Source organism: Sciurus carolinensis, chromosome 12 (genome assembly GCF_902686445.1).
Source record: "Sciurus carolinensis chromosome 12, mSciCar1.2, whole genome shotgun sequence".
Taxonomy (NCBI): Eukaryota; Metazoa; Chordata; class Mammalia; order Rodentia; family Sciuridae; genus Sciurus; species Sciurus carolinensis.
Genome location: NC_062224.1, coordinates 44,742,611 through 44,761,489, shown reverse-complemented (window position 1 = coordinate 44,761,489; position 18,879 = coordinate 44,742,611). Strand labels below are relative to the sequence as shown.

The window sequence follows — 18,879 nt, the reverse complement described above, 5'->3', positions numbered from 1 at the left end:
ATATACAAACATGCATATATAAGTACAGACTAGCAATTGAAAAGATGGTGCAATCTTCAATAGAGTCATTAAAAAATGTGTACATCAAAAATGTGTCGTATCAACAAAAACAACAGATGTGGAAACATTTTTGTTGAGAAAAATCTCATCTGTATGCATAGAATATCTTTAGCAATTGCTTCAGTAAATGCCATACAGATAGTTTAAACTCAGAATGACTACACAAATTATTTTATCACAATTATTTTGAATCCTAGGGTATATGACACATAAAGTCATATTTTTGGAAAACAATGTAACTTTATGTACATTAAAGAAGTTACAAGAACAGGCTTCTAAATCAGAGAAATTGATGTCACAGACCTTTCTACAAAAGAGCTGGGGATGTAGTGCAGTGGTAAAGTGCCCCTGGGTTAAATCCCCAGTGACCCCCCTTACTCCCTCGCCCCCCCCCCAAGAAAAGGGCCGCAATGGGTGTTTACATGTGATTGCTTCATAACTGCTTTGTGAGTTAAGGAGGGATAATTTTTTTTTTTTTGTAATTGAAGAAAACTGTTTTACATTCCTAGTTTAAGAGGGGAAGTGCTTATACCTTTTTAATTGTACTTAAAAACAATTTTGACATTCTTGTTTGATTCTTGTTTGACTGGACCAGTCACTTTTTACATAGAACACCAATTTTTCTTGAAAGCACAACAAACTGGTTATTCATATGAGAACATTTAACCTTTTCCCAAAAAAAGAACAAATAAGTCCATCACTTTAAAGAAAACAATCAGCTTTTGTTACAAATAATAAAATTTGCTACCGTGAGCTTGCAATTTTTCTGATGAAAGCAGTGGTGATATTAAGGGTTGTTTTCTTTCAGTTTTGGTTTTTGATAAGGTATATTGTGTAGTAAAATGTTTCAGCATTTGGAAGATAAGCAGAATTCAGTGAATGAATGTTTCTTAAATGACCAGTGCATGGATTTTAATCTGCCAAAGTAAATATGATTTTAGATTCCACATTGCAACTAATCTTTAAGAAACTACCAATTTTGGTAGTTTTCTGTCAAGTTTGATGGCATTTCAGAGAAGACAAACATAATTATATGAAAAGGCAATTAGAATACCTTTCCCCTCTCTATGTACATATCATCATAAGGCTATTGTTTCTTTATGTACTTCAACTCAAACAGCATATTGCAACAGATTGAATGTAGACAAAGAGAATCCAGGCAATAAAGAGATCTGTAAAATACAAGTAATGCCATGTATGTCAGTAATATTTGGGGGGAATTATCATTTTTCTAAATATGTGTTAAATGTAATGGGTTTATAAATTAATAATTTTATGATTTCTTAATTTCTAATCTAAGGCACAGTAGATCTAACCTACAAGGACAAAAGCTCATCGGGGTTCTAAGTAATTTTTAAGAGTCAAAGGTGGGGCTGGGTGTGTAGCTCAGTGGTAAAATGAGTGCCTGGCATGTGCAAGGTCCCCAGCACCTCTCCCTCAAAGGCGGGGTCATGGAGCACCTCTGGGACCAAGAAGAATTGCTATACTGGTTGAAAGGGTTATGCATTTGATGAGGTAAAGTGGCATTTTATTGGGGCCTTGCAAAATGGTTCTCCTTAGAATCTAATCCCTTCATGTAGTATGTTTGGAGTAAAATATCAGTGACTTACTTGTTGATCATAATAAAATTTTTGGTTGTGTGGTTCATGCCCGTATTCTCAGTGACTTGGGAGGCTGAGGCAGGAGGATCATAAGTTTGAGGCTAGCCTGAGCTACTTAGCAAGATCCTGTCTCAGGAAAAAAAAAAAAAAAAAAAAAGAGGAGGAAGAGGACTGAGGATGTAGTTCAGTGGTAGTGTACCCCTGGGTCAAATCCTCCCCAGTATATAAATATGTATATGTACATATGTTAATACATAAATTAATTTTTAAATTTAAATAGAATATTTTAAAGACTGGTGAAATACTTTGATATTTAACAGAATGACTCTTTACAGTTATAGAGGCAGGTGAATGTTTTTAAAAAAATCTATGTCAGTTAATATAGTAAGTGGTCTTTTAACCAATCTAATTTTTTTGGTTGTAAACATAGTAATATTTTGAACTATGGTAATATCCAAGTATTATAGATTTTCTGATTTAGAAATAGGTTGTTATATCAAAAGTTATTATACATAAAGGCACATTCCCACAATCAAGATGTGAAAATGAGTTGGGAATGGTGGCATAGACCTGTAATCCCAGAGACTTGGGAGGCTGAGGTAGGAGGATCTTGAGTTCAAAGCCAGCCTCAGCAACTCAGCAAGACCCTGTCTCTAATAAAATACAAATGGGGCTGGGGGTGTGGCTCAGTGGTTAAGTGCCCTTGGGTCAGGTTCAATGCCTGGTACCAAAAAAAAAAAGTGAAAACCCTGAATATGCAAAAATAGAATGACAAGAAGTGAAAGACCTTGTCTCCAGTAGGGATGGAAAGAGGAAGAAAAGATTTCCTGTAATTTTGGGTCAGACTGTTTTAAACGTTTGTGTGTGTGTGCTGACGCTGGAAAATGAAAAGTTTGAAAACGGCTTACTGTTTTGGTTCTTCCTCCAGCATAATGGACACTGTGAGAGACGTTAACCTTAATTAGTAATAGAACTTTTCTAGCCTTCTTGACATGAGATGAATTGGCCCCATTTCTCCTCATTTGTGTAGCCTGTTGAACTAAAATGTGAAGCAAGTTTGGGCAAGGTTATAATTCATGTAAGTCTTAGGTAAATAAATATTCTTTTAGTTCTTTTTTTACCTAATTGGCCCATAAAATTGTACATATATATGAATTACGGTGGTGTTTGTGTATAGTATAATATTCACGTCAGGTAAACATGTCTACTTAAACATTCATCATTTCTTTGTGGTGAAAACATTCAAAAAATCCTATCTTCTTGCTTTTTTGAAATGCGCAGTACATTGTTATCTGTAGTCTCCATTACTACTGTTTAATAGAATAGCAAAACTTATTTTCTCTTAACTATAGCTTAATGCCCATTGATTAACCTTCACTCATGCTTCTCACCCCGTACTCATCCCAGCCTCTGGTAACCACTGTTCTACTCTCCATTCCTGTTTTGTTGTTGTTCTTTTAATTTCCTTCCTCCCTCTCATTGTCTTGCTTTGTTGCCCAGGCTGGTCTGGAACTCTGGGACTAGCAGGGTCCTCCCTCCTCAGATTCCTTAGTGTTGGGACTACAGATTTGCATTACAGCACCCAGATGTCTACTCTCAACTTCTATGAGATCATTTCTTTTAAGATTCCACACACAAGTTAGTTCATGTGGTAATTTTCCTTCTGCAATTGGTTTATTTCACTTAACGTAATGTCATCTAGGTTCATCCTTGTAGCTACATATAGCAGGCTGTCCTTTTTATGGCTGAAGTAGTATTCTGTTGTGTATGTATATCCCACATTTTCTTTAGCTATTTTATCTGTTGGTTTACATTTCTGTTCAGTATGTTGAACATTGTGACTAATATTAAGCATGGGAGTGCAGATATGTCTTCAATATACTGATTTCAGTATGTACTTTGGGTATGTACCCGGAGTGCAATTGCCAGATCATATTGTAGTTTTATTTTTAATTTTTTGAGAAACCTCCATGTTGCTTTCAATATAGCTGTACTTATTTGTATTCCTAGCAACAGTGCATAAGGGTTCTCTCTACTCATCCTCAACACCACTTGCTCTTTTCTTTTTTTTTTGTGATTCTTGGGATTGAACCCAGGGATGCTTAAATAGTGAGCCATATCCCCTGCTCTTTTTTTTTTTTTCTTTTTTCTTTTTGGAAACAGTCTCACTGAATTGTTGAGGCTAGCCTCAAACTTGAGATGCTCCCACCTCAGCCTCCTGAGTTGCCAGGGTTACAGGCATATGCCACAAGGCTGGCTGTTATCTCTCTCTCTCTCTCTCTCTCTCTCTCTCTCTCTCTCTGTGTGTCTTTCCACTTTTTCTCTTCTCTTTTTGACAAGAGTTATTCTATTGGAAGTGAGGTTATATCTTATTGTGTTTTTATTTTGCATTTCCCTGGCCATTAGTGATGTTGACTTACTTTTATATACCTATTTGCCATTTGTACATCTTACTTTGGGAAATATTTAGGTCTATTGCCTATTTTAAATTGTTTTATTTGGGATTTTTTCCCCTTTGTATATTTCTCGATATTGACCTCTTATAAGGTGTATAGTTTGCAAATATTTTCTCCCATTCTGTAGGTTATCTCTTCTCACTTGATCGATTGTTTTCCTTGCTATGCAGAGACTTTTTAATATGATGTAGTTCCGGTTGCCATTTTTGCTTTTGGGGGTCTTATCTTTAAATTCTTTCCCATTCCAATATCCTGAAGCATTTTTCCTGTGCTTTCTTTTTTCTAGTTTTGTAGTTTTCCTTTTTTTTTTTTCTTCTTCTTTTTTTTTTTTTTTTGGTACTAGTGGTCAAACCAGAGCATCACACATGCTAGGCAAGCATTTGAGCACTGAGCTACTCCCCAGTCTCAGTTTTAATTCTGATATTTAAGTCCTTACTCCATTTTGAGTTTTGAACCCAGGGGGCACTGAGCCACATCCCGAGCCCATTTTTTTTTTATGTTTTATGTTTGAGACAGGTTCTAAGTTGTCTTGAACTTGGAATCCTGGTTGCTGGGATTGTAGGCATGCACCAGTGTGACTAGCTGAATTGCTTTCTTTGAAACTGGGAGATAGAGGTCTAGTTTCATTTTTCTGGATGTGAATATCCAGTTTTCCATCACCATGTATTGAAGTGTGTATTCTTAGCACCTTTGTCAAAGATTTGTTAGCTGTGGATGTGTGGGTTTATTTCTGGGCTCTGTTTTGTTCCATTGGACTTTGTGTCTATTTTAATAGCAATGCCCTGCTGTTTTGATTACTGCAACTTTATTATATCTTTTGAAATCAGTGTAAAACTCCTGCTTTATTCTTGTGTGTTTTGTGGTCCCTTATGAAATTTTGATTTCCCCCTAGTTCTATGTAGAATGTCTGGTATTTTTATAGATATTACATCAGGTCTGTGGATCACTTTGGGTAATACAGATATTTTAGCAATATTGATTTTTTTCAATCATTAACATGGGAGGTCTCTCCATTTTGTGTGAGTGTCCTAGTAAATTTCTTTCATCAGTATTGTATAGTTTTCATTGTAGAAGGGAGTAAATATTTCTTAGTGCAGTGAAACTTCCTCAAGCAGTTTTCCTAGGGGACAGAATTTTTTGCCTATTTGAATTTCTCTTAATAAGACATATCCAAGATCTATTTTTTTTCACTATTTCTTAAGGGTTTATTAGTTTATTCCTAGTAGAGCACACCTTTGCTGTGTTAGTCATCCTGTATTTATTTTGTACAGCAAACTTAGTTGGAGAGTTAGAAATATTTTGACCTGGTATTTTTGTTACTCTGCCAGATAAGTTCCAAAGCCTTCCCTAATTTCTGCCCCCAAAGAGCTCATAGTTTCATGTATTTTAGTCTGCTCTCTGCTCTTAGCAAAAGTAAGATTATGGAGTCAGTTTGAGAAATCAGGGTTTTGTAGTCTTCATTATTTTTTACCATTAGTTCTCTTTGTATAAAAGTGTTGTTATTTGTAGTGTCTTCAAAGAAATATTAATGTTACTTTTGGAGGAAAAAATTATGCTAAGGGACTGGGGTTGTGACTCAGTGGTAGAGCACTTACCTAGCATATGTGAGGCACTGTGTTCAATTCTCAGCACCATATACAAATAAGGTTTACCAACAACAAAGAAAAATATTTAAACAAAAAATTATACTAAGATGTATAATTTTCCCCAGTTCCCCTAAAATGAAAACAAATGTTGAAAAAGTGTAAGTAGCAGTTTTGGTTACATAGACTCTGACTAGTAAGTATTTTGAATATAGATGTTTACCTTTATTTTCATCTGATAAAAAAATACATCTGAACAAAAATCTTGTTTTCCTTACACTTGTTTCTCTGATTCTGTGAACTCTTAATTAAGAATGTTTCTTATTGATGTTTATTTCAAATCCCATAATTGCAAACTCAATCATATTTTATGGTACTCTACCTTCTGAATTTTACCTTTCTTTTTGTGCCACCTTGTTTGAACTGAGAACTTCCATCTGGCCTTTATCTTTCTATGTAGTAGCCTTTTCTTATGTAAGTAGTAACTCTTTAAAATCTCGTAAACAACTAAGCATGAAGTCTAGCTGAAAGGTGCTTAGTGGACAATTCATTCTGCTTCCCCCTTGTTTTAGAAATTGTAATTGAACCACTATTGATGGGAAGGGATCCTGCCCCTCACCTTGGGAGCAGAGAGAAGTGAGAAATGTGTTTACAATTCAGTTTTAAAAAGAAATTGGTGGTGGGGGTGTGTGTCTTGGTAGCTAATTTTATAATTCCCCAGTGATGCTTTTTATGCTTTGAAATACTGAAGAACCATGAAAATTAATGTGCAGAATTATTGCTGTGTTTTACTGAGAACTACCGATTGCCTCATACTGGTAATAAGTTGGATGACTCCACGTATAGAGTCATCTTTTTACTGGCAGTTCTCAGTTTTGCAAGCTAATCATTTTGCTTTTAATTTGCATAGTACTATAGGTTGGAAAGGTAGGGCAATGATGTTTATTTTTTCCTTCCCCCCCACCCCTCCCACCCCTCTTTTTCCCTCTATACAGTCCTTCTTTCCTTCATTCTTACCGCTATCCTTATCCCTAACCCTAAACCTAACCCTAAACCTAATGCTAACCCCTCCCACCCCCCATTATATGTCCTCATCCGCTTATCAGCGAGATCATTCATCCTTTAGTTTTTTGAGATTGGCTTATCTCACTTAGCATGATATTCTCCAATTTCATCCATTTGCCTACAAATGCCATAATTTTATCATTCTTCATTGCGGAGTAATATTCCATTGTATATATATGCCACAGTTTCTTTATCCATTCATCAACTGAAGGGCATCTAGGTTGGTTCCACATCTGGCTATGGTGAATTGAGCAGCAATGAACATTGATGTGGCTGTATCTCTGTAGTATGCTGATTTTAAGTCCTTTGGGTATAGGCCAAGGAGTGGGATAGCTGGGTAAATGGTGTTTCCATTCCAGGCTTTCTGAGGAATCTCCACACTGCTTTCCAGAGTGGCTGCACTAATTTGCAAACCCACCAGCAATGTATGAGTGTTTCTTTTTCACCACATCCTTGCCAACACCTATTGTTGCTTGTATTCTTGATAATCGCCATTCTAATTGGGGTGAGATGAAATCTTAGGGTGGTTTTGATTTGCATTTACCTTATTACTAGGGATGTTGAACATTTTTTCATATATCTGTTGATTACTTGTACATCTTCTGTGAAGTGTCTGTTCATTTCCTTAGCCCATTTGTTGATTGGATTATTTGTATTCTTCGTGTAGAGTTTTTTGAGTTCTTTATAGATTCTGGAAATTAGCGCTCTATCTGAGGTATGGTTGGCAAAGATATTCTCCCACTCTGTAGTCTCTCTCTTCACATTGCTGATAGTTTCCTTTGCTGAGAGAAAGTTTTTAGTTTGACTCTATCCCAGTTGTTGATTCTTGCTTTTATTTCTTGTGCTATGGGAGTCCTGTTAAGGAAGTCTGATCCTAAGCCAACAAGTTGAAGATTTGGACCTACTTTTTCTTCTATAAGATGCAGGGTCTCTGGTCTGATTCCGAGGTCCTTGATCCATTTTGAGTTGAGTTTTGCGTAGGGTGAGAGATAGGGGTTTAATTTCATTCTATTGCATATGGTTTTCCAGTTTTCCCAGCACCATTTGTTGAAGAGGCTATCTTTTCTCCATTGCATATTTTTGGAACCTTTTTCTAGTATGAGAAAATTGTATTTATTTGGGTTTGTGTCCATGTCCTCTATTCTGTACCATTGATCTACCTGTCTATTTTGGTACCAATACCATGCCGTTTTTGTTACTATTGCTTTTAATTTGCATAGTACTATAGGTTGGAAAGGTAGAAACATTTTGAGCTTGGATTTTTGGTAGTGCTGTGGATGTGGCAACCATGTTTTCCAAAATCAAAAATAAGAACATTAATTCTGCTGGGTAGGAGAAGTGAGAATGTATTTCTGGGGGCAGTAGGAGAGAATATTTGAAATTTGAACTGGCCATATGATTGCCATGCTCAGGGAGGAGAGCATTATTTATTTGAAATACTTATTGATTACTTCATGCCTTGCGAGACATTTTTTGTAAAGAAAAATTAAAAGTCTTCTCAGGTGTTTTACTAAAAGGTAAGCAAACTTAAAATTAAGTGAAAAGATGTAGTAGCACGTAGTGGGTTTTTTAAAAACATTTTTTAGTTGTAGATGGACACAATAAGTTGATTTTATTTATTTATTTATTTTTTAATGTGTGGTGAGGATTGAACCCAGTGCCTCACATGTGCCAGGCAAGCTCTCTATTACTGAGCTATAATCCCAACCCCAGTGTTTCTTTTTAATTAATTAAATTTTGTGGTACTGGGGATTGAACCAGAAGCCTCACAGATCTGTTAGGCAAGCAGTTTACCACTAAACAACATCCCTAACCCAGTAATCAGTGTTTCCTTTCTTTTTTTTTTTTTTTTTTGCCTATCCTGGGGATTGAACCCAGGGCCTCCTACTTGCAAGTCAAGCTCTCTACCAACTGAGCTATCTCTGCAGCCCAATCAATGTTTCTTGATAGCATTTTTCTGTTTTGCAGCTATAGGGAGAGAGTATGTCCCAGTTCTTAGTTATGAAAAAATTTTGCCCTATGGTACCAAGAGCTCTTGTTGTTCTTATTATTACAGTGCTGGGGATCAACCCCAGGGGCATTTTAGCAATGAGCTAACTGCCTGCCCCGCCCCAACACATACACACCCTTTTTATTTTGAGACAGGGTCTTAGTTGCTGAGGCTGGCCTTTGATTTGTGAAATTCCTGCCTCAGCCTCCTGAGTTGCTAGGATTACAGGTGTGTACCACCACACCCAGATCAAAAGCAGTTTTTAAACAACTCTAAGAAATGATTACTCACACTTCTGATCTTGATGGAACAATACAGGTAGTGAGTAATAGACTGGACTTTGGAATCAAATAGACCTGGCTTCAATCTTGGTTTAGCAACTTCCTCATGAAAAGGCATTATTTAAATTCTAGAACTTTGAGAGAGTTAACAAGATTAATAAGTGCTTTGGCAAATGTTTAATAAATGTTGTTTTTGTTATTGCTAAAGGAACTCTCATTGCAAGAAAAACTTGGTGGATTTCTATTTGAGATCTGTCTTTCAGAACCTACAAAAATTTTAAGGAAGTAAGGAAAAAGTCTTAAAATCAGCCTGGTGTGGAGGCACACACCTGTAATTCCAGCTGCTTGGGATGAGGAAGCAGGAGGATCACAAGTTTGAGGTCAGCCTTCGCATTTTGGTGAGACCCTGTCTCAAAACAGAAGGTCTGGAATTGTGCCTCAGTGGTAGGAAGCCCTCAGATTCAATCCCCAGTATACGATCTAATAGACCCATGGGCCCAGCACAATTATTTCTGTTTTTCAGTCAAAAGATAGAATATTACTGGTTATTACAATTTTACATCAGTTTTTATTTTTTTTAAATTTTCTTTTAGTTATAGGTGGACACAGTACTTTTATTTATTTTTACTAGGTGCTGAGGTTTGAACCCAGTGCCTCACGCATGCAAGATGAGCGCTCTATCACTGAGCCACAACTCTAGCCCAAGTTTTTGTTTTTTAAATATGATATGGCATGTTAAATTATATTATTAATTTATATTATATTTGATGATTATTCCTTTGTCAGTTTTAATATTCTTATGGAAACTGATATGATATACATTTTTGAGTCTTGCTTCCATACCCAAGTTGTAAAGCTTCCAAGGAAAGGGATTTCATCTTTTACTTCTTTTTTTTTTTCCATAGTACTAAGGCTTGAGCCCATTGGTGCTTTATGCCCTCACCCCTTTTTATTTTGAGGCAGGTTGATTTAGTCAACTTCTTCCCTTTTGTGACTGTAGGCCTATTTTGGAGGAGGAAAAGTTTATTTGGGGGCTCATGGTTTTATAGGTCTCAGTCCTTAGACAGCCAGCTCCACTCCTTGGGGCTGGAGGTGAGGCAGAATGTCATGGCAGAATATCATGCTCACATGATGATCAGTAATCAGAGAGAGACAGACACTGGCTTCACTTGCCCGATACAAAATATATACCTCAAAGTTATGTCCCCCACCTCCCAGCCACCTCCTCCAGCCTCACCCTACCTACCTTCAGTTACCAGTTAATCCCATGGGGGATTAATTCACCAATTGGGTTAAGGCCTCTCACAACCCCCTCATTCACCTTCAAATGTCTTTCATTGTCTCATACATGAGCTATTAAGGAATACCTCACATCCAAACCATAGGACAGGTTCCCACGAAGTTGCTAAGTCTGGTCTTAAGCTTGTGATCCTCTGGTTTCAGTCTCCCAAGTAGCTGGGACTATGAGCATGTGCCACCACACCTCTGTTACTTTATTCTATCTGGGTATTAGAGAGTATGACTTCTTAATACTCCTTCCTAATTGTTATATATGTGCTCAAATGGGAATAATTTATTCACTAACTCAAGTTCTTTTCTTGTTTTCTAGTCCAGTCTGCAGAGGTTTGAATTTTGGTATAGTTTACTTTTTATAGCTTACAACTGCTAACCATTTGTAAACATTAAATTTTAAACTTTATGGTATATTTAGAGTTTTGATAATTTTTTTAACATCTTAGTAGAGCATAGAGGTGAAATAGTACAAGAGAGACTGAAAGCAGAGATTCTGAAGTCAGGTAGCCTGGGTTCAAAGTCCAGATTGATAACTTTCTATTGTCTGATCTTCGTCAAATAACTGAACGTTTCCGAAACTATTTTCCCATTTGTAAAATGGGGAAAATAGTAGTATCTATTTCATATAGTTTTAATGACGATTAAATTAATTAACATAATTCCTTAAAACAGTGCCCAGTTCATAAAATGTACTGTATAAATGCTTTCTATTGCTACATATACATGTTTTCTTGTTACTTTGTTCTCATATAGATAGAGCTGTTTTTGAAATTTTCATCAAAAAAAGAAGAAAATTGGTTAAAACCTATTTTTGTATTTATTTAGGAAGTATAATTTACTTAGCAGTTCAGTATAGAAATGTAAAAGTTATAGAATTATGTGTCTGAAGTAGTAAAGGTGAAATTTAATTACATGAAATGATGTGAGGCTATGTTGTCTCTGTAAGCACTTTTTCTGAGGCCATAACAAGGCAGGATGTTTGCAAATAGAAGCTTCAGAGTCTTCCCTGTGTTTTAGAAAAGTTTACACCCATCAAATGAAAGAAAAGTTTTGAATACCCAACATGAACAAACAATTCTTTATTTATACATATTGATTAAATATTTTAATCATTTTTTATTTGGACCAGAAGAAGAAACACTGAAGGAAAAGAAGAAAATGCAAAAACTATAATTTCAGGTTTATTTAATTCATGTACTTCTTAGGCATTAGCTAAGTACCATGTATTGTGCAAGCTTGTATGTGTGTGGTGAGCAAGGAGCATATCTTTTGACAGAAGCATAATTAGGAATCAATATTAGATATCTAAAGAGAAGAGTGTATTATTTTCATTGCTTTCCCTTACCTGCCGTAAGAAAGTTTTTATTCAAGTAGACATTTTTGACTTCCGGGTTACTAAGATACCAGCAGAGAATGACTCACCTTGTGGAAGCATGTAGGAGGCATCATGGAACTATGTAGTGTGTTCCAGCAGGATTTAGGTAATGCAGGCAGTGACAAGTGTTACTTAGGGACTTATTTGATTTAAAAACTGGTTACTTAAATAATTGGGATTATGAAGAGATAACCTACAATATGGGAGAAAAATTTTGCTAGCTATTTTTCTGATCAAGAATTAATATCTGGAATATATAAAGAACTCAAAAGTTTGCACCAAAAAATCAAATAAGTGGGCAAATGAATTAAACAGACTGTTCTCAAAAGAGGAAGTACAAATGCCAAAAAGTGTATGAAAAAATATTCACCTTTATTAGCAATTAGGGAAATGCAAATCAAAACTACACTGAGATTTCATCTCACAAATCAGAATGGCATTTGACAAGAATAATAAGAAAAAAGAACACTTTTACAGTGTAAATTAGGAACTGTAAATTAGCATGACCACTGTGGAAATCAGCATGGAGATTCCTTAGAAGGACTAGGCATGGAACCACCATAACAACCCAGCTATTCTGGTCCTTGTTATTTATCCTAAAGAATTAAAGCCAAACTTTGGGACCAACCTAGGTGTCTTATAACAGATAAATGGATAAACAAAATGTGGTATATATACACAATTGAGTCTTACTCAATCCTAAACAAAAATTACTAGTCTTTTTGAGGAACCTCCATAATGATTTCCAAAGTGGTTATTAATTTTACAATTCCACCAATAGTGTAAAATGTTCATTTTTCTCCACATTCTTTCCAGCATTTATTATTATGCCATTGGCAGGAAAATGAATGGAACTAGCGACCATTGTGTTACGATAAATAAGCCAAACTTATTTGGGACATGTTTTCTCTCCTGTGCAGAAGCTAGAGAAGAAAAAGACAAAGGTGGGTTGTGAACTTATTTGAAATCAAAGGGGGATCAGTAGAGGACAGGGACCAAAGGATGGGAGGAAGGATAGGAGGGGGAAGTGCTGGAGAGTGATGTCAAATTATACTGTTATATTGTGTGCATGTACAGATATGTAACAATAAGTCCCTCATTATGTACAACTATAATACGCCAGAAAAAATGATTGCATAATACCTATTAATCTACATTGGCCTTTTTAGAATATAATATACCTTGAGCCAAGAGTGAGCATATTAGGGAATTTTGGGGAAGCAGATTGAAGTTAGAAATTCTGTACTCAGTTTTTGTGTCTCCGTCTTGGGCCAGGAATAAACATAAAGTTGTGTTTCTAAAGTGAAATTTTCCATTTCTAAAGAAAACCACACAGATTTTTTGTGATATTTTTTCCATAGTTAAAAGAATAGTTTTGTCCTTTAAATAAGTATTAAAAGTTACATGTAAAAGTTTAAAAATGATTTGAAATACTGAGAATGTAAAAATGACACTTTGATCAATGTTCTGCTTCTGCACAATTGAAAATTTCTGTTCATCTTTTCTGAGGTTAGTGATTATAGAAGGAGGATGTTAGCCAAGTGTGGTGGTGCATACCTGTACTCCTAGGGACTTGGAAAGCTGAGGGAAGAGGATCACAAGTTCAAGGCCAGCCTCAACCACTTAGTGAGGCCCTAAATAGACCTTAGCAAGACCTGGTGTCAAAATAAGAATGACTTGGGCTGTAGCTCAGTGGTAAAGCACATGTGTATTTAATCCCCGGAACCAAAAAATAAAAGTAAAAGGAGACTGTTAATGTTGAAGAGATGTACATTAAAGTATTCAGCTCTGCCATAGTAACATAACAGTTTTATCAATTTATGAATGTAGGAACATGGCTACATTTGAATAAAACTTTACCAAGACAGACACCCTACCTCGAGCCCACCCAGGCACAAAGGCTGCTTTCCCCAAGGCGCAAGCCTGTCCTGAGAATGTCTGGAACACTCAGGACAACTGCCAATGAAGTTTGACATTTGAAAGAAAACTGTGCAGGTGCTGGCCCCGCCCAAGGCCTCGCACATGCACGTGCTGAGGAACCATCCACAGCCCAGCCAATCAGAATGGTGTAAGGGGGCGCGCTCTGGCATCTGGAATGAGCCTGGCAACAACTGTTTCCTAGTGGCCAGCTGGCGAACTGTGGAGCTTTTCCCTTTGGGGTGCTGTGAGCAGACTCGCTTGGCTGACTTGGTTGGAATTGTTGTAGATTGAAGGGGAGACTTTCATTGAGTCTGGAGGAAGGGCGTCTCAACTCTGAGTCCCTCCCTGGCGCTTGCAGACTCGGGAGCAGGGGCCTTAGGGCTCCTCTCCTGGCACTAAAATGGAGTGCCTGGGCTTTGGGCGACGGTGTCACAGAGGTCACTCCAGGAGGTACCAGTCGGGGTATGTCCCTGGAAATAGTGTCCTGAAGGCTGTGACTGTCGGTAACGTGTCAAAAGTGGAGCGAATGCTCCGTCGTGGAGACAGTGGAATCAGTGGAATCAATGAGAGGGATGAGAAGAACCGGTAGGTCAATTGGGCTGGAACCCACTTTCAAGGGGCCAGAGTAGCTGGCAGGGGAATATGTGGACCAGGTGAGCAACTTCCAGGCTGTGCCCAGGGGGAGAACACGGAGAATGGGGATCTCCCCTCCCTGAGATATTTGACTTTCTTGCCCTTTGACCTCCTCAGCCTCTGGGTGCTGCAGTTTTTGGAAGGGGTACTGCCTCACCATGCTGTTGAGTAGCCAAATCCTTTGTTTTCTCTTCTTTTTGGAAAAGGGAGGATTGACCCAAGGGAGCGCCTTGCTAGACTCACAGGTGGAGCCAAACCTCAAGGCTAAGAGGAAGCATTCTGAAGTTCAGTTCACCAAAATAAAAATCAAAATGCCCTGTATGTCAGCAAATTGCAGCTAAATCAATGCACTTTCAAAATATTTACAATGTATTTGTCTACAAAGCTTCAAATACCAATGTATTATGAAAATCCATTAGACTTAATAACCTATTTGGAGTGCATCTGTCAGAAGCAAAAATAGGTGATGTTTGAAGGTGCCATAGACATGGACTGAAGTGGGACTATGTATTTTGTGTATCAATTGAGAAAAAAATCAGTTTTTTTCATGTACACACTAATTGACTGTGGTCTCATGTTACCAAAAATACATACAGAATGTTTAATGAATCATCATTTGCAGACATTTGAATTATAACTGAAAATTTCATTTCCTTTTCGTAATGGGGAAGCATTTCTTGATTGTTTCCAGAATGTGTGGGTATTCAGTATCTTTCTCTTTGTTTTACATTTTGATTTTGCCTCCAGAAATTATAGTAATTCAGCATGTTAACATTTTTGGAGGTCATGTTTTTGGACTTTCCCTATGGTAAACTGTGATCAAAAGTTTCTGGGTACTTCTGCTTAGTTCAGGAGCTGTAGTAGAAGAATATTACTAATGAAATAACCCTCAGGAAGAGCAGGTGTATGTATCTTGCATGTATCAGATTTTGCTTTCTAAATTTTGTGTTTTCACGTGTGTGGTTGCACTTTGGTATGTACTACCAACTTTTAACCTCTGAAATAAAAGAAATCGCCTTATCTCTACTTCCATATTTTAATATGGGTATATTTTATCATATTTGTATGCTTTTACTTTGTACCAATTTAATACACACGTGAAGATAATATGTGAATCACTTATGTGCATCACTATGGACATTGAAGAAAACAAATACAAGTCAATTTTCATTAGTATTTCAAACATTTTATTTTGAAAATTTTATTGTCAAAAATATTGAGCTCACATATTCTCTTTGATTTTTTTCAATCCATTTATTCACCAGACATAATCTGACCATGTGTTAGGTAGCAGACAGATTGTCCTGTTTCTCAGGACCCTTCCATCATTAAAACTATCATGTCACTCTGCCCAGTCTAGCAAAGTGAGATACTAAAGTGAAGTGATATAACTCAATTGCACTTGAAATGTTTCCTCACTCCTTTCAAAACAAGGCATTTCTGAAAGTAGTTAATTGTAAAAGAAAACTGACACATTTTGTTAATACATAACAGTCTTAAAGATGGTCATTAAAAGTTTGCAATATCAAGTTTTCATGTATTCAATAACTATCAAATAAAATAAGTTACATTTTTATTTTAATCCCGAGTTATATTCACTTTAACATTTCCTGAAACTCAAAGGAAAATTTCTATTTTTGTCCTTGTTATTCAGTCCTTTCCATACACTGTGATTTTACCAAACTTAGTCAAATGCCAAGCTTATGAGGGGAGGTCTCATGGATGTTTTCTTTGTATCAGTTTCACTTAACATAAGGCACCATGGATTGTGATGATCTTTTGAATTTGAAGAATATTTCATGAATGCTGCCAAATATAACAGTAGAATATCATGAATTCCAAGTGAAATTCCAATAGTGATGATATTCAAATATAAGAAGAGCCTCTTGTACTGATTGCAATACTTTATTCAAATTATCTGCACAGTGGGTCTACTTTTATTATTTTACTTCATGGAGACATTATCATTGTGAAGTAGGAGACAGCATGATAACCACAATAGATGCAGTTATTTAACTCTCAATTCTGCTGGAATTTCTAAATCATTGTCCTAAATTCTCTCCTATGCATCACTTTGGTATCCTATTAGGTAACTACTCTTGATTCCCAGTTGATGGGTGAGGAAAGAGAAAGAGAAAGGCTAGGTAATAGCCAATCAGTAACAGAACTTAAAGTAAGACCCCAAGTGAGGTTCTACCGACAGTGAAGGCCATGTTCTTTTATTTCTGTTAGAGTAAGCTGGGTATGTACCTCAAGGATGCCATGCCGCTTAGCATGAGTGAGGTCCTGGGTTGTATCCTCAGCACAATAGCTCCAGCCCCTCACTCAGTCCCTTCAATAGGTGATATTTTCTGTACTAAAACCTAAGAAAGAGTATAGTTTCTGCAGAAAATAATTGAATACTTTTTGGGAAGTGGAGGAAGTATGTGACATTCAACATACTTTAATTTCCAATTTATGACTGATTTTTAATTGTGTGATAGTGTGTACATCTTCCTGAAAAGTCCTTTCATTTTCATAGGACTGCTCTGCATTATGCCTGTGTCTATGACCAGCCCAAAGTGGTGACACTCCTGATAAAGATGAATTCTGATGTCAACATCTGTGACGATGACAAGAGCACAGCACTCATTAAGGTAGATAGTAGCTGAAGATGGGTTTGAATAGAATTCTAGAATGAAGGTGCATTTTGTTTTTCACTCAAATGTGATTAGTTGGTAAACCTGTGGCATGTTAAACTTGAATTCTTGGAACTGACGATCCTTTCCTTGGTGCAATCCTGACAGGCTGTACAATTCCAGGCGGAGGAGTGTGCCATGATTTTGCTGCAGTCTGATGCAGATCCAAATGTGATGGACGCCAGTGGCAACACTGCCCTGCACTATGCCGTCTACAGTAAGAACACGTGCACAGCAGCAAACCTGCTTAGGCACAAGGCGATGATTGAAGCAAAAAACAAGGTATATTTAGATCAACTTTATTTACAATTATTTGACATTCATTTCTTTTAACAGTGATACACATGGGCAATTTCAATATTTATCCTTTAAAAGAAGTACTGCAAGTTACAGTTTCCTTTAAAGTTAAATACTTAATAAAAGAAGAGAAATTTTAGATGTAATTTTTTCCAATAACCTTATGAACCGATTTTTTCCAATAAGTGTAAAACAGTGCAGGAGAGCCAGAATGTGCCTTGGAAATACGCTTCAACTCTGTGTGTGTGTGTGTGTGTGTGTGTGTGTGTGTGTGTGTGGTGCTGGGGATAGAACACAGGGGTGTTGTTACCATTGTGCACATGGCCAGTCATTTTTTTCATGGTTTTTAATTCTTTTTTTATTTGTTTTTTAAATTTGTTCTTTGTAGTGATACATGAGAGTGAAATGAATTTTGACATATTGTGTGTACTGGAGAGCAGTCCTCTCTTAGTTTTATTTGAGGCAAAGTCTTGCTAAAATCCCCAGAGAGGTTTTCAATTTTTATTCTCCTACCCAAAGCTACTCAGCAGCTGGTACTTCAGGAGTGTACCTCTGCACCCAGTCTGGAATTGGGCTTGATCTTAAAATGCAAACCATAAAAAGACTTTGATAAGCAAGCAGAATTTTGTTACTGTTGACAAGTACTATAAACATGACTTATCTCTCAGTGGTTAGTCTCAATTAGGGAAAAAGGCAAGTAAAAGAAATGAGAAATATTATGAAAAAGAAAGTTATGTAGTTGGGGAAAGAGGAAAAATGTCTGGTTGACTTTTGAAAACCAATTCCGTTTGCATATAAACAGGGTCTTTTCACATTTGTGAAAATATGAATTCCTTGTTTGTGAATTAAACTTTCAGACTTGGAAACATGCACAGGGATTCATTTTAGGAGGAGTCAGATGTGAGGTTGAGGAGGTGCTACAGAAGAGGGACAGATAGATAATTGACTGTCAAGTTGACTATTTGTGGCAGAGGGAGCTGCCTGTAGAAGAGTTGAAGCCCTTCTATGAAATCTGTAATGCCTTACTGGGAAGGGGGAGAGATTTTCATTTTTATTTTTGATAGCATGACACTTAGGCATTATTACTCGACAGGTCTCCCACTTTTCCCCTGCCTGGGAAAATCATGGAGTATTTTCTGTACATGCCTATCTTATTTATAACTGAAATGAAAATGATCATTTAAGAGCTCCCAGACATTAGAGCTCCTTGACACTCTAATTCTTAATGTATTAGTGATTCCCACCAATGATTGTTGCCCCATAGTCATTAAGAAATGTTTGATTTCTTTCTCACTGGCCGTAGAATATACCATTTTATAATATTTCAGAAAGAGGTATTCAAATAATCTTTCTGTTCTGGTACAGTGCTTCTGGGAAAGTAAGTATACTTCAGAGTATAGAATGAGAAACTCTGCTGTGAAGATGAGCATCTAACTCTTCCATTCAATAGAAATACTTTAACATTTTATTACTAAATGTTATGTTCCTCTCTCTCCAAGTCAAAGATAGAGCCCCTGCCCTCAAACAGGTCTTGGTCAGGTGTGGAGCGATCCTATTAGTGCATAGTACCATGGTAAAAGGAAGTTTTCTGGAGTCAGTCAGTGTTTCCAGTGAGTCGCAGAGATGACTGAATGTCCTTGTGGCACC

At 36.8% G+C, this 18,879-nt stretch overlaps 1 protein-coding gene across 8 annotated transcripts in view; it reads left to right on the top strand.

The window, feature by feature from the left end:
• The window catches only part of LOC124962010 (ankyrin repeat domain-containing protein 26-like), a 96,987-nt gene that overhangs the window by 46,155 nt on the left and 31,953 nt on the right, over positions 1-18,879 (top strand). For 7 of the 8 annotated variants that reach the window (XR_007104410.1, XM_047521084.1, XM_047521085.1 and 4 more), the window contains exons 4-5: positions 16,779-16,893; positions 17,044-17,217. Coding sequence is in view for 7 of the 8 variants with exons in the window: in XM_047521084.1 (XP_047377040.1) it covers positions 16,779-16,893; positions 17,044-17,217 (289 nt within the window). In the remaining variant the exon portion in view is untranslated. Of the gene's footprint in view, positions 1-12,520; positions 12,649-16,778; positions 16,894-17,043; positions 17,218-18,879 lie in introns of all 8 variants that reach the window. The other variant, XM_047521087.1, reaches the window with a different exon arrangement.